General features: G+C 42.2%; 1 protein-coding gene across 1 annotated transcript; it reads left to right on the top strand.

Annotated features, from left to right (window-relative positions):
• Positions 1 to 6,576: 6,576 nt before the first annotated feature.
• si:dkey-283b1.7 (von Willebrand factor C domain-containing protein 2-like) lies at positions 6,577 to 21,551 on the top strand. Its single transcript, XM_038308427.1, has 3 exons — positions 6,577 to 6,948; positions 13,772 to 13,901; positions 20,841 to 21,551. The coding sequence occupies exons 1-3, from the start codon at positions 6,577 to 6,579 to the stop codon at positions 21,068 to 21,070; spliced, it is 732 nt and encodes a 243-aa protein (XP_038164355.1). The 3' UTR covers positions 21,071 to 21,551.
• The last annotated feature ends 751 nt before the right edge of the window (positions 21,552 to 22,302 follow it).

The following is a 22,302-nucleotide window of genomic DNA, read 5'->3' as shown; positions in this document are numbered from 1 at the left end:
TGTTGCTTTTGTTTTGACGGATCTGCAGGAGGCGACGATCAAACCCTAAACCTGCCGTTTACTGAAATCTCATTTTTCTAAATGACTCAGCCGATCAGAGGAAACTCTGAGGTGTTTGATCCGTTTCATTGGCATTACCTCCTAACCTTCTGCATGCAGCAACCATCCTCCTGTATTAATGCAAATGAGTAGAAACCTTCAGAATGTGGAATAAATCGGCCTCCCTGGAATCTTCTTCCTTTTACCTCTAAAGCTGCCGTAGATGTTTGCTCACCTCTGCTGATTGTTTTTTTGTTGCAGAATGACCACATATGTGCTCCATTATTTACACCCACTACCTTTTATTTGCCCGTTTCTGCTGACATCACCACGTCAGAGAAATCAGTTCATTTATACAACTAAGGACTGATTTCCTACTTCAAATGGACCTTTTTAGTAATATGCCTCTTTTTTTGTACCGTCTGATCTTATTCAAATAAATTAGCTTTTCCCAATGTGTGGATTTTTTTTTTTTTCATCTGAAAGTCTAATTATTCTGGATTGTTTGCTGCTGTAAAGCACTGATGTTTTCAGGGTTTCCACGGGTCATTAAAAATAATTAAAAGTCATTAAATTATTTTTTAAATTAAGGCCTTAATTGGCATTAAAATTCATTAAATGTGTTTATTGTGGCATTTAAAATGCTTTCTTTAAAAAACATTTATAAAAACAATATCGTCAGAGATATTCTATCACAATATATTTGCGTGGAACTGCTTCCAGTTGATCGCAAAGACGCATGTTCGGAAAGGAAGCTTAAGATGGAGAAAAGCTAGAGGATGGGGAAGAATGCCAATTTCAACAAAAGGAATTCGGGCAATGGCTGCAGCCTGTCAACAGGTACCTTTTGGTGGCATTAAAATTATTTCTAAGAGCATTAAAAGAAATAAAAAGCATTAAATTAGAGTTATTCATTCCTGTATAAACCCTGGTTTTAGTGTTTGTAGAAATGGGGCTTTGTGTAACTGGTCTGGGCTTAATGGGGGGGGCAGGAAATGAGAGTATGGGGAGAAATGGATTTCAAAATTGTATAAATTCTATGTCAAAAGCTTTTTACATGAGCCTCCTTTTGACTAACCTTAAACGTTTGTCGCTTTGGGACGAACACCTGGTCAATGCCAGTCTGAAAAATGGGATTTTTTTTACTTTAATTATATTTGTAGGCCTTACAGTGCCGCTAACTGAGAGAAAAGGGGTTTTTCTAACTCATTTTTTTCATCAGGTTGATTAACATTAAGGAGAAATATTTAGCTATTAAATGATTCCAGTATCACAATAAACCCATGGATAGATCTGAGCGTTTGTCTTCAAACTATTACTACAGATTCAGTTTAATACTGAATAATTTGGATAATGAACGTTTTTGAGAATTTTCTAACTCCAGAGGCGCTGATTTTTATTCACGCTATAAACTAACAAGAATAGGACTAAACTTCTCCAGCCCTTTAGGTGGCGCCACAAAGAAAGGTAGAATTGCAGCAGATCTATGAAACACTTTTTTACATAAAGTCCTGTAATGATGGACTCCAGGAAAGCAAGCTTTGAAATAAAGCCTAGAGTGAAACATCTACATGTTTGGGGTTAGTGCGAAGAAAAACTGAAATAAAATTGTTCAGCCCTAAACCTCCAAATGGTAATTAAGACAACCCAGGTTGTGTTAATAGTACAAAGATCAATAGAGAAGTACAAACCATTTTAAAATCATAGCCTGGGAATTTTTCGAGGCACCGCTTCCTCTGATTCAAGACATTGCAGAAAGTTACTGCCTGATCAGAGGAATATAGTCAGCAGGTTCAGAACCAGGACCTGTTTAGCTTCTGAGGTCAAAGAAGGAACTACAGCGAGTCTGTAGAGAAAAACTGTTTAAGTTTCTGAGATGCAGTAATTGAGTTGATTCCTTCCCGCTATCATCGCAACCATCACCTCCTCACAGGGAAACAAAAGACCTCACCTGTTCAGCCAGGCCAACAATTCCCTTTAACAACCCCCACTTTAGAGACAGACAGGTATGGAGCATTGCAGGCTAACAAAGAAGCCAAACGACCCCCATTCCAAAGGGATGAACACATTCGTCCGTTTCAATTTGCATGTTTTCCAACCCAAAATAAGACTTTGTTGGGCTACTGTATAAAACCTCGAACTCACCACTATTTTTGACATTTTCAATTGAAAAAGCTTCCTGGATGGGAAGCGAAACGTCTTCAGTGGATTATTTTTAAACTTCTTTAGAATGACTATGACCTGGAAGACTGAGTATCTTCACCAGCATACTTCCTTAGACCAGCCTTCATCATCTTCATCCTCCACCTGCTGGAAGTACTACATGTTTGTATTTTGTATTAATCTCAGATTTCATTGAAGACTTTAATTATTTTCTCTTTACCGCGTGAAACACAAAAGCTAATTGTGAAAAGAGCTTTCATTCTGTATTTGTCATCTTTAATATTAGTATATTGATGTGATTAATAAACCAAAGTATGCCTAATGTTGGTTTGTTGTTAATACATGAAAAACTGAAATATTAAATAAATTAGAACATTCCACCTGAAAGTATTACTGCTGCCATGGTCTGTATTAGAGAGGAAAAATGGCAGCGGGGGCCAGTGATTGACCATGGCCACCCCTGCCCTCCCATCTAGATCCGCCCCTGAATAGGTTGAGAGCTGAGATGCATGTGAGGTTGACAAATGTCAAATATGTGGCAAAAACAAGGGAAAAATCAGGTATAAATGCAACTAATATCTCCCATTTTGCATTAAGGAATGAATGTATGATGACTAACGAGATAAAACAGCTCTGTGTATTCAGATGGAAACAGCTCAGCTCAGGATTGCTGTATGGTTCATACAAAAAGATGACAGAAAATAAATGAATACAAATCAAAACATTTACACTAATTCATTTTTTATCCTGAACATGTAAAATAAAACCCATAAAATTAAATCCTTACATTTAGTTTAGTGTTGGACTGTTTGGTGCTTTGAATCTGAATTATTCCCCAACATTTATTTCACAAAAAAAGGAGGCAGATAGATGACTTTGGATTTAGTTTGAACATGCTGGTGAAGATTCTCAGTCATCCGGGTCACTGTCATTACAAAAGAGTTATAAAACAATCTACTGGACTTTGTTTCCAAGTTTGAAGATTTTTCAATTCAAAATGTCAGAAATAACTTTGAATTTGAGGCTTTATAGATTGGGCCAAAAACAAAGCCTTGTTTTGGTTTAGAAAGCATGCAAATTGAACCGGATGAGGGTCCGCCCCTTTGGGATGGGGAGTCATTTAAGGGCTAACAAAGAACCCAAACCTGGTCTATGCCCCAGAGGCATAGACGGATATTGCAGGTCAACAAAGAACATATATACACTATATTGCCAAAAGTATTTGCTCACCCATCCAAATTATTGGAATCAGGTGTTCCAATCACTTCCATGGCCACAGGTGTATAAATTCAAGCACCTAGGCATGCAGACTGTTTTTACAAACATTTGTGAAAGAATGGGTCGCTCTCAGGAGCTCAGTGAATTCCAGCGTGGAACTGTGATAGGATGCCACCTGTGCAACAAATCCAGTCGTGAAATTTCCTCGCTCCTAAATATTCCACAGTCAACTGTCAGCTGTATTATAAGAAAATGGAAGTGTTTGGGAACGACAGCAACTCAGCCACGAAGTGGTAGGCCACGTAAACTGACGGAGCGGGGTCAGCGGATGCTGACGCGCATAGTGCGAAGAGGTCGCCAACTTTCTGCAGAGTCAATCACTACAGACCTCCAAACTTCATGTGGCCTTCAGATTAGCTCAAGAACAGTGCGCAGAGAGCTTCATGGAATGGGTTTCCATGGTCGAGCAGCTGCATCCAAGCCATACATCACCAAGTGCAATGCAAAGCGTCGGATGCGGTGGTGTAAAGCACGCCGCCACTGGACTCTAGAGCAGTGGAGACGCGTTCTCTGGAGTGACGAATCGCGCTTCTCCATCTGGCAATCTGATGGACGGGTCTGGGTTTGGCGGTTGCCAGGAGAACGGTACTTGTCTGACTGCATTGTGCCAAGTGTAAAGTTTGGTGGAGGGGGGATTATGGTGTGGGGTTGTTTTTCAGGAGCTGGGCTTGGCCCCTTAGTTCCAGTGAAAGGAACTCTGAATGCTTCAGCATACCAAGACATTTTGGACAATTCCATGCTCCCAACTTTGTGGGAACAGTTTGGAGCTGGCCCCTTCCTCTTCCAACATGACTGTGCACCAGTGCACAAAGCAAGGTCCATAAAGACATGGATGACAGAGTCTGGTGTGGATGAACTTGACTGGCCTGCACAGAGTCCTGACCTCAACCCGATAGAACACCTTTGGGATGAATTAGAGCGGAGACTGAGAGCCAGGCCTTCTCGTCCAACATCAGTGTGCGACCTCACAAATGCGCTTCTGGAAGAATGGTCAAAAATTCCCATAAACACACTCCTAAACCTTGTGGACAGCCTTCCCAGAAGAGTTGAAGCTGTTCTAGCTGCAAAGGGTGGACCGACGTCATATTGAACCCTATGGATTAGGAACGGGATGTCACTTAAGCTCATATGTGAGTCAAGGCAGGTGAGCAAATACTTTTGGCAATATAGTGTATATACAAAGAGGCCCATGAGACAATCCGCCACATAACTGCAGGGAAAGATGCAATGAGCGCCATAACCAAAAGGCTGGAATAGTGTACAGGAACATCTGTGCAGAGTGTGGGCTGGAAACCGCAAGGTCAAAGTGGGAAACACCTCCAAAGATGGTAGAGAATGACAGAGCATAGATCCTGTGGGACTTCCAGATACAGACGGACTGAATGGAAATGGCAAACCAAAAGGAACATGATAAACTAGAGAAATACCAGGGGTTGAGAGAAGAGCTGGAGAAAACATGGAAGGTCAGGCATCAGTGGTACCCGTGGTCATGGGGCCCTCGAGGCAGTGACCCCCAAACTGGAGGAGTGGTTACAGCAGATCCCTGGAAATGCATCAGACATCTTGGTCCGTAGGAGTGCAGTTCTAGGAACAGCTAAGATGCTGGCAGAACCCTCAAGCTCCCAGGCCTCTGGTAAAAAAAACAGTTTTCTCACCCCTCGTGGGGTGGTATGTGTCATCCTCAAGCTCGGGTCCTCTACCAGAGGCCTGGGAGTTTGAGGGTTCTGCGCAGTATCTTAGCTGTTCCTAGGACGGCGCTCTTCTGGACAGAGACCTCTGATGTTTTACCTGGAATCTGCTGTAGCCACTCTCCCAGTTTGGGGGTCACAGCCCCCAGTGCTCCAATTACCACTGGCACCACTGCCGCTCTCACTTTCCACATCTTTTCTAGCTCCTCCTTCAGTCCTTGGTATTTCTCAAGCTTCTCGTGTTCTTTCTTCTTGATGTTGCTGTCGCTTGGGATTGCCACATCTATCACTACTGCCTTCTTCTGCTGTTTGTCGATCAACACGATGTCTGGTTGGTTAGCCATCACCTGTTTGTCAGTCTGGATCTTGAAGTCCCATAGGATCTTAGCTCGGTCATTCTCAACTACCTTAGGAGGTGTCTTCCATTTTGACCTTGGGACTTCCAGCCCATACTCACGGCAGATGCTACCTGGTTGTGGCGTTCCATGTATGCACTTCCTGCCTGCATTTTACACCCTGCTGTTATGTGCTGTATTGTTTCAGAGGCATCTTTGCACAGTCTGCATCGGGGGTCCTGCCTGGTGTAGTAGACCCTGGCCTCTATTGATCTTGTACTGAGTGCCTGTTCTTGTGCTGCCATGATTAGTGCCTCTGTGCTGTCCTTCAGTCCAGCCTTTTCCAGCCACTGGTAGGATTTTTTGATATCAGCCACTTCTTCTATTTGTCTGTGGTACACGCCGTGCAGCGGCTTGTCCCTCCATGATGGTTCTCTCCTTCCTCTTTCTTGTCCTCACTTTCGGTTTTCTCCTGCCTGAGGTATTTACCAAGCCATTTGTCTTTGGGGGCCATCTTTCTGATGTACTCCTGGATCTTAGTTGTTTCATCCTGGACAGTGGTCTTGACACTCACTAGCCCTCGGCCTTCTTTGGCATATATATATATATATATATATATATATATATATATATATATATATATATATATATATATATATATATATATGCAGGTTAATTGGGAACAAGCTCTGATCAAAACTATAAATATTTGAGTCATTTTTCTTCAGTTTCTCAACTGTGAACTAGACCCATTTTGTTAACGAGAAAATCTGACAAACTTTGTCAGATTTGTCCAACTTGTGGTCTGAACCTGACAAATTAAGAAGAAAGTTGAAACAATAATATTCATTTATTTTTATTTACTTGATCAGCAGATTGTTTCAAACGTCACAGAAGAAGTCAATTTCCTTCTAAGTTTAGTTGGATCTTCATCCAGTGGATCCATCCTTCAGCAGGACGCGGCGCGACAGTGACGCGCACATGGGCGTCACCGCCGCCCTAATGATGGGAGGAGACGCTGGCGGCATCTAAGCAGCGGAACAAGCCGCTAACTTCAGAGGAAACTGGTCACCATGGTGAATCGCGCGCTCTCTGGCCTCTCCATCGCGCTCGCGGCGCTGCTGCTTGTTCCGCCGCTGCGCGAGCTCGCGGCAGAGTTCTCCACCAAAAGCGAGCCGGACTACGAGTTCGGAGACTACAGAGGCAAGTGGTGCATTGACGACCACGGGTTCGTGTACAGCATCGGAGAGGTTTACTACCCGAGCCCCACGGCGTGCCCGTGCACGTGCACAGTGGATGGCCCCGTGTGCGTCCGGCCACGGTGTCCCCGCATCCACCCGCGCTGCACGCGGATCAAGTATAAGGAATGCTGCCCCGTGTGTGAGGCCGTGGCCAGGGTCTGCGTCTACGGAGGGAGAACCTACAGACTGCTGGAGGAGTTCAGGGTGAGACGGTCACTAACTTCTCCATCCCTGCAGCTCAGCATCCTGCCAGGGCGCGCGCCTCTCCATCTCCTTACCTGTTGACATCAGCAGTAAAGTCTTCCCAGAATCTAATCTAACCTCTTGGATTAAAAACACTTTGTGGCATTTCATTCATGGGTTCACACATGATTTTGAAGCGTTTTTATATTGAGACCACAAAAGATTAATCAAAAAAGAAAAGAAAAAAAGAAGTTGTATTTGCCATTTTAATAACAACAGAAAATCAAAATTATTTACACAGACTGTACAGAGATAGTTGTTAAATTATTTTCGTACAGATTAAGTTTGCTTTGACTAGGCCACATCAATCTGCTTTGATCTAAACCATCTTATTTTAGCTGGAAGTTTTGGTGTGTTCTCAGGTTTTTGTGCAGCTTTTCTTCCATGGTGGTCTATAAATGATCTCTGTCATCCTCCTCTAAGCTTTGACCAGCTTCCCTGTATAAGGAGACAACAACTGTCCAGGCTGGGTGGTAATGCTGGACCTAAATCTCTCACATAAACCAAACATCCAAAAAATAGCAGTGATTTCAGCCGTCAGTTTCAGCAGCTCCTATTGCTGAGCTGACGCAAAACGTCTCAATCACATATTAAAATCTAACATCTGCAATATATGCAGAGAATAAACACTTATCAGAAGGGTTCAGTTGGAAAAACCTCCTTCTCCTTCATCACTTTCCTATTCATTGTCTTCTCTCTCAGACTGAAATATTCGTATCTTCACGACTCGTACCAATATTTTTTTTCCTCATCCTCACTCATATCCTTACCTGTTGCACACTCACTGGTCACCTTCACACAACGTGACAGCCTCCTGTCACGTTGTGTGAAGGTTTGTTGAGGACCCAAATGCAGAGACAGAAGCCGAGGTGATTTCTTGCAGATTTAATATTTAATTGGGGCAACAGAAGCATAATAACTGATCAGAAATAACTGATCAAGGAATACAGAAAGCAGAAAAAAAGGGGAACACATCGGTCAATGACCCCTCACACCGCCAATATGGGCAGTTCTTCCTGCTATTTAATTCATTCTGCAACAGCTTCTTCCCCACCGCCATCAGACATCTTAACTGTTGAAAAAACTCTAAATCATGTCACAGACTCTGCATCACACTGATAACACCAAACCAAAATACTGCTTATTTGCACCATATATATTAATGCTCTGAAATTCCATATCAATGCATTTTTTGCAACATGTTTTTTCTCCCACACTGTTTACATTTGATCACTGCAGTACTTTATGGAATGGAAATGTTCATTTATTATCTGGAAAGCTGTACTAAACGAAATTTTGTTTTGTATGCACTTATGTATACAAAATCACAATAAAAGTTGTCTAAGGCTATGTTCACAATGCAGCCTGAAGTGACCCAAATCTGATTTTTTAGCCCAAATGCGACCTGGATCTGATGTTTTCATGGCAGTCTGAAAAACACAGATCCGATTTTTTCCAATGCGACCCAGGCCACTTGGCTCTGTGGTCCTGAATCCGATACGAATCTGATCTTTTCAAATGTGACCAGTGTGTGAGGTCGCATTCATTCGACCTGAACGCCATTAATACTCGACAAAGTGTCATGATGTATTTAAAGCTGAAGTCTGTAAGTTTTTAAAAATCCCTTTTTTGTCATATTGGCTAAAACTGTCCCTATGCCCAGACAGCAGTACATGTGATATGTAACCTGTGAAAAAAACTGCTTCAATTGGTCCCGCATACTGCCTGTATTTCAATCTGGAGATAATAATCGGGACGAGTCAAAACAACCAATCACAGCCAGAGGAGCGTCTGATGGAGTGTCAATCACAGCTCACACACTCTGATTCCCCCACCCTCACCGCTTAACCTGCCGCTGCTGCAGTCAGGAGGACGCGCGTGGAAGTCATGGCGGAGCGACAGCCACCAGCGAAAGACAAACTGCCCTTACTGCCCCTGCCGACAACTGCTTACACGGCAAACTTCGGTATAACCAGCATCTTATATCTAGCTGCTTGGAGGTGAGTATTATCGCTCTTACCGGTTCACAGTCCATGCCGCGCAGATGCTGTGAGAGGGGTGGAGCTTGGAGGTGGGGCATGAGTGAAGCAGAGAGGGTGGGGGAGTGGCTTGAAACCTGTTTTTCTTCAAATTTTCAGTCGAAGTCTGCTCTCTTCTCAATGTTACAGACTGCAGCTTTAAGAGATCTGACCCACATGCAGAAAACCACTCAGGGAAACCAGAGTACAAGTTCAAAAGGTTTATTGAGGAGCTCAAATGGGTTGGATGCAGGGGAACTCAGAGAGCTGGTGTACAGGAACTAGAAAGTCTGGAGAGGATATCACAAAGATTAGTTCATGGACCGTGGGAATGTTGGATGCCACAAGGTTAATGCTAGTGAGGGACTCAAGTCTGGAGGGGTTCTTCTCTCACTTTGAAATCCAGTCAGTGTGGGTTGATCCAGAGAAGAAGGGAGTCGTTGGAGCAATAGAGCGGACTGCAACTTGGAATTCCAGAACTTGAATGAGACGTGTGGAGGTTAATCCCCTGCTCAGTGTGAAACACAAAACAAGCCTTCCAGGGGAAGAAGGCCAAACATCCAGCTTGCAGGATGGCTTCCTGCCGAAAGGCAAAGACAAAAACAAAGTTAGGCTCAGTGAAACAAAGACTCAGGTTAGACTCAGCTAATCTCAGCATGGCTAGAGTACCCAAACTGGCAAACACTCTGGCCTCGAGGTAGTGACAGTCCATGGCTTAAGTACTCCTCCAGATAATGATCCAACGAGACGCAGGTGTGCAGGGAGGACCAACGAGGACAGGGCGCCACCTGGTGGTGAAGGGGGAGACAAACACAAACAACAGACCACACAAACTGGATTCCTGACACAAAGGTCACTATTCTGTGTCTTGCTACACAGAAGCAGCAAGAAAAACAACAACCATGGCGGACGATAAGTCAGAGGGCAGCATTCATGTTTAACCATATTGAAAAGATTGAGTTTTTATGGTTGGAAAAGATCGCTAGATGCGCGCTGGCACTACCATCCATGTTTACTTCCACCAAGGCCTGCAGTGTGAACGTAGCCAATGTCTAAGTAGGCAATAAGGAGAATCCAGAAACTGTAACTGCAGGATTGAGTATGTCAACAGAACATAGAATGGCCTAATCAACTGATTGGGAGCAGGTGTGGACAGAAGGATCTAGACAGGAGCTAGGAAAGAAGACTGACACAAGGGTGCGACAGAGAGTAAACAAGAAATACATAAGAACTCAAAAATACAACCAGAAAACATCTAAAATGACACAAAATTAAAATGAAACCATTGACCAGGAAACACAGAATGACATGAATCTAGGTGTATCTGAAAACTCAAAACAACATTTAAACAGAACAAACTTGATTAGAGTTTCAACAGTTCAACTGTCTGATGGCGGTTGGGAAGAAGCCGTTGCAGAATCTGCTGGACCTGCATTGAATGCTGTGAAGCTTCTTCCCAGAGGGCAGCAGGGAGAACAGTCCATGGTGGGGGGGTGAGGGGTCATTGATGATGTCACGGGCTCGGGACATGCAGCGCTGGGATGAAATGTCTTTATGGGAGGGAAGAGGAGCCCCCATGATCCTCTCTGCTGTTCTCACCTTCTTCCAGTCTGAGGCACTGCAGCCTCCACACCACACAGTGAGACAGCTGGTCGGAACGCTCTCTATGGTGCTTCTGTAGAAGGTGGGGAGGAGGTGGTGTTCACAGATCAGGTGAGGCTGTTATCTCTGCACCAGCGAACCAGCTGCTCCACCTCCTCTCTGTAGTTCTGGTCGTTGTCGTCTCTGATGAGGCCCACCACCGTGGTGTCGTCTGCAAACTTCACCATGTGATTGGTGGTGAACCTGGGGACGCAGTCATGTGTCTTCAGGGTGAACATCAGGGGGGTCAGGACTGAGGGGAGCCTGTGCTTAGGATGATGACATCAGAGGTTTCTGACCTGTACCGACTGAGGTCTGTTGGTGAGGAAGTTTAACAGCCAATTGCAAAGGGGTGTATTGAATTGAAGCCCAGCTGTTCCAGTTTACCCATCAGATGCTGTGGAATGATGGTGTTGAAAGCTGAACTAGAACCCAGGAACAGCATCTGCATGTCGGTTTTTTCTTCTCCTCCAGGTGTGCCAGGCTCATGTGGAGAGCAGAGGAGATGGCGTCCTCAGTGGAGCGGTTTCATTGGTAGGTAAATTGGTAGAGGTCGAATGTTTGGGGGAGACTGGAGATGGTGTGTTCTTTAACCAGCCTTTGGAAGCACTTCATCATGATGGGAGTCAGTGCGACAGGCCGGTAATCATTTAGTGAGGTGACCTGAGGCTTCTTTGGGACTGGAATAATAGTGGCAGACTTGAAGCATGTTGGCACTATGGATTGGTCCAGCGAGGTGTTAAAGATGTCTGTAAGGACACCAGCCGGTAGATCTGCACACTCCTTATACACCCGCCCAGGTAAGTTATCGAGGCCTGGGGCCTTCCATGGTTTGACTCTCCACAGAGTATCACATGTTCGATGTGTCAGGGTTGAGTGCTTCCTCTCCCTGACGTGGAACGGCTTTCATTGCTGCAGTGCCGTTTAGTGCCACAAATCCTTCCAAAGAAGTTATTTAGTCCATTTAGGAAGCCAGCATCAGCTACACCCACCGGGGGGAGGGTATGATGCAGTCACTAATCACCTGTATGCCTTGCCACATGCTGCTGGTGTTGTGAAAAATATCCTGGATCTTCTTTCTGTGGTTCTGTTTCACTGATCTGGTGGTATGGTTTAAGTTGGCTCTCGCTGTCCTCAATGCCTCTTTGTCACCAGACTTAAAGGCAGATTTTTTTCAGTTCTGTTATCAATCAGGTAACGCGGACATTGTGTGATGTTATTATCGTTGTCTGAGAAACCACATCATCATGTGGCAACGTTCAGCCAATCATGTAGCGAACGTAACTGGCATGAAGCAGGACCCCAGCAGATCTGGTAGCTACACCGGATCATGCTAAAGATCTCAGTGTTGCATCAGAACCAGAGAGAGAGGAAAATATGAACTTATATCCAGAGGTGATTATAAACAGCAGTAAAAGTTGTCCTGCTATTTGTGATAATGTCTCCTTTCAGCTGCCTTCAAACAGTTTGAAGCTGCCTCTTTTTCACTTTTAAGGACTGCGAGGAAATATCTGAAACTTATAAGCCATTCAAACACTTTCCTCAACTTTATTTCATTCTAAATATTGATCAATTTGACTGTGTGATCTGGTTGAGTTGTAAAGTGCCTTGAGATGACATGTTTTGTGAATTGGTGCTAAAGAAATAAACTGAATTGAATTGATTTGTAATAAAACCTTTGCTCCGTTCAGGTTGTGTCCAAACGGCCTCATGATGTGGTGCCGCTCATAGCATGAAAGGTTCAGAGCTTCTACTGTTTGTTTTCACATTTCAGGCCTTTTATCCTTGAACATTTCCACAAAGTTTATAACTTTACATAATAAACAAAATTTCATTCTTACTTTGGTAACGACCTAACCCCCAAAACTGTGCTTGGAAGACCTTTAAACAATCCTATTTCAATTGCTGACTGGCAGCCATCTTGCTTGTCTAAGGTCTGAGTTTGTAGATGGACACAAAAAAGTATATAATGTCCTGATGGCTGGAACATTTGATGGATAATTGATTATTAAAACTTTTTATTTTTACAGTGGTTTAAATCTTAATGGACCGTAGGAAACTTGACTGAGGCTTGAAAACTGATGGAGTGGGACTCAAGTCTGAGGGGGTTCTTGTTAATCCTTGAATCCAGTCAGTTTGGGTTTATCCAGAGAAGAGAGAACTCGTTGGAGAGCGGACAGGTAGACATTTGTTGGACCCGGAGGAGCAATGGAGCGGACTGTCACTTGGATCTCCGAAAGGGACTTGAATGGCACATGTGGATGTTTTCCCCTGCTCAGTGTGAACTCAGTTAATCCTTCCAGGGGGAGAAGGCCAGGCATCCAGTTACACAGGAAGGCTTCCTGCCGAAGAGCAAAGACAAAAACAATGTTAGACTCAGAGAAATAAAGGCTCAGGTTAGACTCAGCTAATCCCCGCTTGGCTAGAGTACCTAAAACTGGCAAACACTTTGGCGCTGAGGTACTTCTTTTACTTCTGGTGAAGTTTTATGGTGGTTGGCAAACTAGTGAGAAGTGCATTACCGCCACCAACTGATATGGAGTGAAACAGGAAACGACTCTGGTGCCGAGGTAGTGACAGTCCCCTGCTCAAATACTCCTCAGGTGTGAAGGAGGGCCAACGAGGACAGGGCACCACCTGGTGGTGGAGAGAGAAAAACACACAAACAACCCACACAAACTGGATTCCTAACACAAAGAAAATACCTTCATTAATAGAAGTTTAAGAAAGAATGTTTGATGTTATAAAAAAAATAAGGAATAAAGATTTTTTTTTTTTTTTAGAATTTACCAAAACTAAGCAAATCTGAAAATATCGAGAAGTAATTAGGATATTTTATAAATGACGAGGATGTTAAAACCAATCCTGTTTTTGATGTGAAAATATAAAACCAGGATATAATGCAAACCAAGCTGTTTGCAATTTTTTTTCCATCACATAAAAATGCTTGAATAATGGCGACACCAAAGGTGAGAAACAAATGAATGAAGGAATTAATTATTTAATAATTATAAGAAGAGTAACAATTATTCAAACTCGTCCCTCAAAACAACCAAGGTTGGAGTTTATATGCTATATAACCTTAAAATAAAGTTAACATTGATGAAATGTTTAATTCCTTTCAGGTATCGTGGTGTGAGTGGTGCCGCTGCGAGGCCAACAGAGAGGTTTACTGCAGCATTTCTGAGTGCCCGGCTCCTCACTGCGTTAACCCCACCTATGAGCCCAACCACTGCTGTCCCATCTGTAAGACTGGTAAGACTCGTTCAGCACAAAGTGTCGCAAGTCTTTAGGAAATGCTACGGGCAGCCCGGAGTTTGTTCGACTCGCTGCCAACAAAACCAAATGATTCTCAAGGGAAACAAGGGATTAAACAATTAGACAATAAACATAGAAGCCGTTTTACAAAAATAGTTTGCTTTCCCATGAATAACCTGAAGAGGCTTCATCCTCCATGGAGGATATTTTATGTTGCGCAAAATAGCGTTGATCATTCATTTCAGTTAACTTTTCTCATTACTGCCAAATGGGAAAAGAAATGTTGTTTCTTCTGATCCAAATTTCCTCATAGAGCCATTATAGTTCCTGTAGGCTTAAGGCAGGAAGGATTTCAGGTAGTTCTCTGTCTTGCAGTGGATCTGGGGCCTCTAACTGAATACAATGATGCGCCGAATGCTCTGGGATTTCTGGAATTTTTTTTACTCTCTGAAGAATTCTTTCTTTCCTGTTTCAACTGAAACAATTTTGAATGACTTTTAATCTTTGATTCAATTTTTTCCATGTTACACTGACTGCACTGTGAATAGAGACTCTGACTACGCAGGGTGAGCAGATCCTGATCTGTGCAGATTTTCTTTACTCCTGTCTCTGTGCTTAATGAATGTAAACAATTTCCCAAATTTTACTTGGACAGATTATGAAAAGTCATTTAAAAAGAAAAACAACCTGCTCAGCTGAAAAACATAGCTGCAAAGCTGCTGATTGCTGATTCTTAGCCACAGCCGACTGAAAAAGAAAATGTGAGGGTTTCCCTTTTAACAATAATTTATTGCAAATACTGTTTTCATTTTATGATGAACCTTTGAGGCAGTTCAGCTATAAATAGCAGGTGTTATTTCTTTTATAGAGTATAACAAAACGAGATGGCTCCTAAACCTCTGCTATTTTTTGTTTAGAAAGCATAATTACTGTTCCACATAATGTTGATATTTCTTTGAGTATTTCTACTTTTAAAAATAGGATAAAGCCAATAACAAACAGAGGAACACTATTTACATTGATTTTATTTTACATAGATTTCCAAACAGTCCATAAGTTAATTAGTACAAACATTAGTGTTTGGTAAAAATGCTTGAATCCGGCTGTTCATTAAGGATATTATTACATTACAGACAAGATGGTGTTATATTTTCCTTTAATAATTGTTAAAAGTGATTTTATATTGGAATAAATTTAGTCTCGTTCTTAGTCTTGTGTTTTTAGATGATGCCACTAAATGTAAATACAATAAATGTATTTGCATCCCTTGAATGTGTTATTTTGCATTGGTTCATGATACGGAGAGCATTTAAAAAAATAAGAGTGTGTTTCACCTGTTTACCTTTGCACAATTATATATCTTTAAAAGAAAATACAGGATAAATCCACATATAAAATTGGTTAAACTGGCACATATTTACCTACTGTCTTAGTCACTGCTTAGTTTAAATGCAAACCTTTTCAAAGTGGAAAAAAGTCCTAATTCCACATTGATCAGAGCCAGTGATGTTTTAAACATTGATGAACAGCATCTAGTGCGTGTAGTGCTTATAAAATTAGTATAAATGTAGCAAGAAATGCTGCTTTTCTCTTTAAACGAAATGCTTGATGCTTACTTCAAGCATAAAAAAGCATGCATATTTCTGCATATTTAAAATGACATTAATGAATCTTAGGACCAATAGTGTCCCTACCAAAGTGGAAATCAATCCTACGCCCTTGCCGCTGCATGGCCATTTAAAATGATCCTAACACTTGAATTAAGTGATTATACATCCAGAAAGAGTTGCAGTTTAATAAGAAGTGAATATTAAAAAAATTCATTGCATCATTATCTCTAAAGTAAATAACAACAGACTCCCAATCCCTAAAAAATTCAAATAATTACTTCACACTATATGTATTTATATATATAAAACTTAGTAATAAAATTTTACTATAGTTACTGATTTGATTAATCTATTAAATGTATTCTTTATAATTGTACTGGGACATTTCATTGTTTAGTTGTTTATTTTGAAATTTAACAGAATGTTTATTACCTGAATCACGTATTAGATAAATAAATAAACACACAAATTATTATTTCATGATACACCAATTTATTTTATAGCACATTAATATTTATGTATTTTGATGCTTTATTTACCTCAGGGGTCATATTATAATGTTTTTAAAAATAATCCTGGGATCACTTGGTGACGCCCCCCAGGGTGTGTCGACCCCCACTTTGAGAGTGTTGCCCTGTGAATAAGCCTAAACCTCAGGGGTAAAATAAATTGGTGTATCATTACCAGTGCAGACCCACACTAAACTAGCAGTGTATCTAGTTTAGAACAGAACATGTTGATCAGAACCAGCTGGAAATGATCCGTTATTACCTCTAATGACTTTCATAGTTTCCTTTAAAGTGACTTTATTCTTTAAAATGTCGCACTCCTTGTGCTAAACAACGCTTTCATGTCTTCATTGCATCCTGCGTTTGTGAGAAAATTGAGATTTTATTTCGATTTCTCTTCACACTAACCCAAAGCTTGTAGGTGTTTCTTTGCGGACTTTCAGTTTTTGAGAGCCTACTTGAAAGGACCCATTGTTGCATGATTTTAATGTAACGTTTGTGTAAAAAAAGTGCTTACTTCTATTCAATGCAATTCAGTTTATTTCTATATGGCCAATTCACAACACAAGTCATCTCAAGGCACTTTACAGTTCACCAGATCATCCAGTCAGATTGATTCAAAGTTTCCTTCTAAGGAAAACCAGTTGATTGCACTGATTCATTGACTCAAATACAATCCCTCACACTAAGCATGCTTGTAGCGACAGTGGAGAGGAAAAACTCCCCTTTAACAGGAAGAAACCTCCAGCAGAACCAGGCTCAGTGTGAGCGGCCATCTGCTGAGGCCGACTGGGGTTCAAGGAGACAGAAGCAGACAGAAAAAGAAGCAGCTGTAAAAGGCGGCCCCGTCCAGGAAACACACAGCCAGGCAGACGAGCTCCGAGCCAGCTCCCATGTCAGAGGATGAAGAGAGCACATCCAGTTAGTCACAGTCAGAGAAACAGGACTACACTGAAAAACAGGTTGATCTCCAACATCTATAAACAAAGGTGTTGATGGCAGCAGCACAGCTGACATTTCTCTCCAGGATGGAGTCACAGCCAAACGGAACAGACGAGGCAAAGCTACTATGAGCTACTTCTAGTTGCATGGATGGATCTGCATGGGAGCTGCTCCTCTGTCGGCCTTTCTGTGTGGCTTCGACCCCCATTAAGTATTTTACTGCTACCTAAAGACCTGGAGTGAGACATTTTGAGTTTTATTTTTGTTAAGTGTAATGAGGCTAAAATTGAGTCTCTGCAATTTAAAAATTGCATCTTATTAAATTGTTATTTTATTGCAAATGCAATTCATTGCCCAACCCTACTCCTTTGTCCTGAATATAACTGTTAGCAGAAAAAGCAAATGAAAACCAGCAAAATAGTCAAACAGTTCTCACTCTGATGCCAAAGCAGGAGCCCCCGCCTCTTGTTAGTTTGCTGCTGTTGTGTGAGTGTTCACCCTGCAGCACTGCCTACGTCACTTTCCTCTCCCTGCAGCTTACAGAAGCTTCCCTGTTATGTCATTTATGCTCCAGCAGCCTTTAAGTCCCTCTTAGATATTGGTGGAATTAGTGTGTGTCTGTTGCAAAGCAGGAGCTGAAATGTAAGCATTTTGCACTGTTGCATTCCCATTTTTCTAATTTCAGTTTGCAGAAAACTGAATTATGACCTCTCTGCTGGATCACGGACCGTAAATGTTGTTTTCATTTGTTTTGGACAGATTGAATTTGTAACCTCTAGTTACCCCTGGACAGACAGAGTAACAGATGGTTTAGTTTGTTGCGTCATTATTTTTTTTGCTTGTTTTGTCATTGCTCCAGTTTCCCTTGTGTCAGCTGTGTCTTAGTGCACGCAGTGGGATTTGGCATCAGACCCGCTGAGCTTCCTGTCCTCCCTCTGGCTGCTGCTGATAATTGTTTCAAAGGTAGCTGCCAAAAAAGGAATCTCTACCTGTGAGGGAGAGATGCAAATGATAAAAAAGATTTGATCCACGCTTTAAATCTACAGATTTGTTCTGATTTTGCTTTTCTGTCAAAGCTGTGGTTATGTTCAGCAAACAAATGTTCATATCAAAGAGAACCAGAGGAAATACAGAAAGTGCTGATCAGATGGTCATTTCATTTATTATCAGAAAACAGAAACCTCTTAAACCAACCGAGGCTAAGGAAAAGTAAATACAGTAACAGTAACAAAATACACACAAAAACAGGACAAATTTTATGAAAGAAAAACTCACAATAGTCACTAAAAGAACCCTGATCTGACAAAAGCAACAATAGATACAAATTCTATGATAAAAAAAAATGAAACTGAGAAATTGCTCTTCAACCACGTTTCAAAAAGATGGCATTATCCCAGGAAATTACTCAAAATAATGTGACCAAATGGTCATGTTGCTTCAAGGTGTGTGCACTGTTAACATCACAAGTGTCTGCAATCTTGTAATCAGTTAGTGGGTCATTATATAGATCTACAGGTAGACAGTGTGCTGTTTGGTGACATGACGGCTCTGTTATACTCTGGGCCTGCTGTGCTTCATCTGCTACAGGGTGTCTAGAATCTCTGCAGTGCCCAATGGATTCTCGGGTCTATGCCTAAAGTCAGAAAGCTTGGTCTTAGTTGCAGGTCATGGGTCTTTAACGGGATAATGGGCTGAAACACACAGCTAGAAACAGAAACATTGGACTGTGCTGAAGTGGCCTCTAGGAGCCCTGACATAGATCCTACTGAGCATCTGTGGAAGAATCTGAAACAGGCCGTCTGGAGAAGACAGCCTTCAATCCTGAAACACTTGGAGCAGTTTACTGATGAGGAGTGAGGCAGAAAACCTGCGAAGAGGAGCAAAGGTCTGACTGACAGGAACAGGAATCACTGAGGGACTTTAAAGGTTCTGCAACAAAATATTAAATTATGGTTCTTTTGTCTAATTCTGTGGCCATTGTGGGTTTTCCTTACATTAAACAGGAAATGCAGTAATTTTGTCCACGTGTATCTGCCCCCATTTAGATTGTGATTACAAAAAAATGGCCAAGCTCCATCAGAGATCTGATTGTTCCTTATGTTCCTAACAGAGCACTTCGCTCTCAATCTGCAGGTTTACTAGTGGTTCCTAGAATTTCTAAAAGTAGAATGGGAGGCAGATCTTTTAGTTATCAGGCTCCTCTCCTGTGGAACCAACTACCAGTTTTAGTCCGTGAGGCAGACACCCTGTCTACTTTTAAGGCTAGGCTTAAAACTTTTCCTTTTTGATAAAGCTTATAGTTAGAGTGGCTCAGGTTATCCTGATCTATCTCTATAGTTCTGCTGCTATAGGCCTAGACTGCTGGAGGACATAGGGACCCCTTTTTCATCATTCTGCTTCATTCTATCTCTATTCTCCCACTCTGCAGAATCTGTTAGTTCAATCTCTAACGTTCTGCTCTCTCTGCTTTTTCTCATAGTAGCTTCATCTGGTCTGTTCCTGTTTGGCTGTGACTCCATCCTGGAGAGAAATATCAGCTGTGCTGCTGCCATCAACACCTTTATTTCTAGATGTTGGAGCTTGGCCTGTTTTTCAGTGTGGTCCTGTTTCTCTGACTGTGACTAAATGGATGTGCTCTCTTCATCCTCTGACATGGGAGCTGGCTCCGAGCTCGTCTGCCTGGCTGTGTGTTTCCTGGACGGGGCCGCCTTTTACAGCTGCTTCTTTTTCTATGTCTGCTTCTGTCTCCTTGAACCCCAGTGGGCCTCAGCAGATGGCCGCTCACACTGAGCCTGGTTCTGCTGGAGGTTTCTTCCTGTTCAAAGGGAGTTTTTCCTCTCCACTGTCGCTACAAGCATGCTTAGTGTGAGGGATTGCTGAAGAGTCGATGCAATCAGCTGGTTTTCCTTAGATACAAAACTTAGAATCAAGTTGACTGTATGATCTGGTGAACTGTAAAGTGCCTTGACATGACGTGTTGTGAATTGGCGCTATAGAAATAAACTGCACTGAACATGAAGACATAAAAAAATATCAGAAAGCAGCGCATCATGCTGAAATATTGATGAAAGTCATTCAAAACCAGATGAAATCCAACATCTTTCCAAGTGGAAACACTAAGCATGCTTGTAGCGACAGTGGAGAGGAAAAACTCCCTTTTAACAGGAAGAAACCTCCAGCAGAACCAGGCTCAGTGTGAGCGGCCATCTGCTGAGGCCGACTGGGGTTCAAGGAGACAGAAGCAGAGATACAAAAAGCAGCTGTAAAAGGCGGCCCCGTCCAGGAAACACACAGCCAGGCAGACGAGCTCCAAGGCAGCTCCCATGCCAGAGGACGAAGAGAGCACATCCACTCAGTCACGGTCAGAGAAACAGGACCACACTGGAAAACAGGCCGATCTCCAACATCTATTAACAAGGGTGTTGATAGAAGCAGCACAGCTGATGTTTTTTTCCAGGATGACGTCACAGCCAAACAGGAACAGACGAGGCAAAGCTACTCTGAGGAAAAGCAGAGAGAGCAGAAGGTTAGAGATTGAACTAACAGATTCTGCAGAATAGGAGAACAGAGAGAGAATGAAGCAGAATGATGAAATGGGGGTCCCTATGTCCTCCAAAAGTCTAAGCCTATAGCAGCATAACTATAGAGATAGCTCAGGATAACCTGAGCCACCCTAACTATAAGCTTTATCAAAAATGAAAGTTTTAAGCCTAGCCTTAAAAGTAGACAGGGTGTCTGCCTCACGGACTAAAACTGGTAGTTATGAATGTGTTGAATGAATGAATGTGTTATGAATCTATAGATGTGTTTTCCTTTTGGCATAAACTCGGGAGCAGACCTGAAGCCTTGCCGTACTGCCCCTGTTTTTTTCTCAGGTCCCAACTGCTTTGCTGGCAGCCGGGTGATCCCAGCAGGAGAGCGCGTGAACATGGATGAGCAGACTGTGTGTTACTGCACCTACAGGGATGGAACGTGGCACACCCACCCCCATGCCACCTGCGAACGGCATCCCCAGCCCAGCCCCACACTCAGCACGCGCACTGAGGCCCCCAGGGATGAGGACTTAGGCCGGAGACAGTTTCCTAGACTAGATCTGATTCCCTAAATTAGCCGTTTTCAGTTACAATCTCCAGTTTTCAGGTAATGGGACCCAAAGAAACTAGTTTCTAACAATCATAACTTTTCGAATGTCTGTCAGTCCTCGTGTAGATTTCTCATTTAGAAGGTAGCTGTTTAGGTTTGAAATGTCTTAACTTTCATTTAGCTTTAAGTTCAACATCACTTAGATACATTTTGAAGTGCAATCTATTAATAAAATGAGAGTCTCTAAGATAAAAATCTAATAATAGAATTAAAAAAGGTGTTAGAAACAGCAGAAACCAACCACAGTATGAAGCTGCAGCATCGCAGAAATCTGCAGTTTACCCAAACTAAATCTGTTTTTTCTAAATAGACGGTCAAATTAATTTTGTTGGTAATCAGATTAAAAATGATTTCTCTTTTCACCTTTTAAGGATCCTGATCCAAAAGGTGGCTTAGCTCTTCTCGGGTTTTCAGACCTTTTTCTGGAGCTAAAAAAACAAACAAAAATCTATAGAAATTATAATGCATAATACATTTTTACTATTTTAATTACTAAAACAAGCCATATGGGAATGTTAAAAAATACTTAGATTGACAACAAGTTGCATCCTATCATGACCTTTTATTGTCATGTGGAGTGGGCGGAGCTACATCTGACCTGATCAGTATAAAATGAACCTTCAGTCCAGGTTTACCGATCTGAGCAACGCTGAGCTTCAGTTCTGTTACGTTAGATTGCATGAAAACATTTTAACATGTATTCTGAAAATGTGAACATTTACTCCCCCCATTTCATGTATATATTATGCAAAACCATATATTCTTTAAAGCAGCACTGATGAACAGGTTTTTAGAGAGAAATTCACCTCTGCATTTAACCCCTCCCCCTGCAGAGCAGTGGGCTGCCATGGTGCAGCACCCAGGGAGCAGAGACTTAGAGTGGCAGTCTGTGGGACTTGAACTCAGGATTCCAAGCTATATGCCCCGACCACTAGGCCGCAACCCCCCCATTTAACTAGAGCCTCGTTAAAATCTTCTCTGTTCAGAGATCTATTTGGAAAATAGAATTTAACTTTATCACATTGTCAAGGACAAAGCAAGGAAATAATTGAACTTTGATCTCACATTGGAGAAATTCACCTCTGCATTTAACCCATTCCCTAAGGGAGCAGTGGGCTGCCACTGCGCGGAGCCTAGGGAGCAGTATGGGGTCTTGGCTGGATCAAACCGGTTACTTGCAACCTTCTCAGGGCA

This window comes from Cyprinodon tularosa, unplaced genomic scaffold, assembly GCF_016077235.1.
Source record: "Cyprinodon tularosa strain WSP-4 unplaced genomic scaffold, ASM1607723v1 ctg637, whole genome shotgun sequence".
Classification (NCBI taxonomy): domain Eukaryota; kingdom Metazoa; phylum Chordata; class Actinopteri; order Cyprinodontiformes; family Cyprinodontidae; genus Cyprinodon; species Cyprinodon tularosa.
The sequence above is the reverse complement of the archived record's forward strand: the minus strand, read 5'-3'. Positions and strand labels throughout refer to the sequence as shown.

Excerpts from the sequence above, each read along its gene's own strand:
- si:dkey-283b1.7 (XM_038308427.1), top strand. The coding sequence starts at position 6,577 with ATGGTGAATCGCGCGCTCTCTGGCCTCTCCATCGCGCTCGCGGCGCTG. Across the intron at positions 6,949-13,771 it reads GACTGCTGGAGGAGTTCAGG|GTATCGTGGTGTGAGTGGTG; the intron begins GTGAGACGGTCA and ends AATTCCTTTCAG. Across the intron at positions 13,902-20,840 it reads CTGTCCCATCTGTAAGACTG|GTCCCAACTGCTTTGCTGGC; the intron begins GTAAGACTCGTT and ends TTTTTTTCTCAG.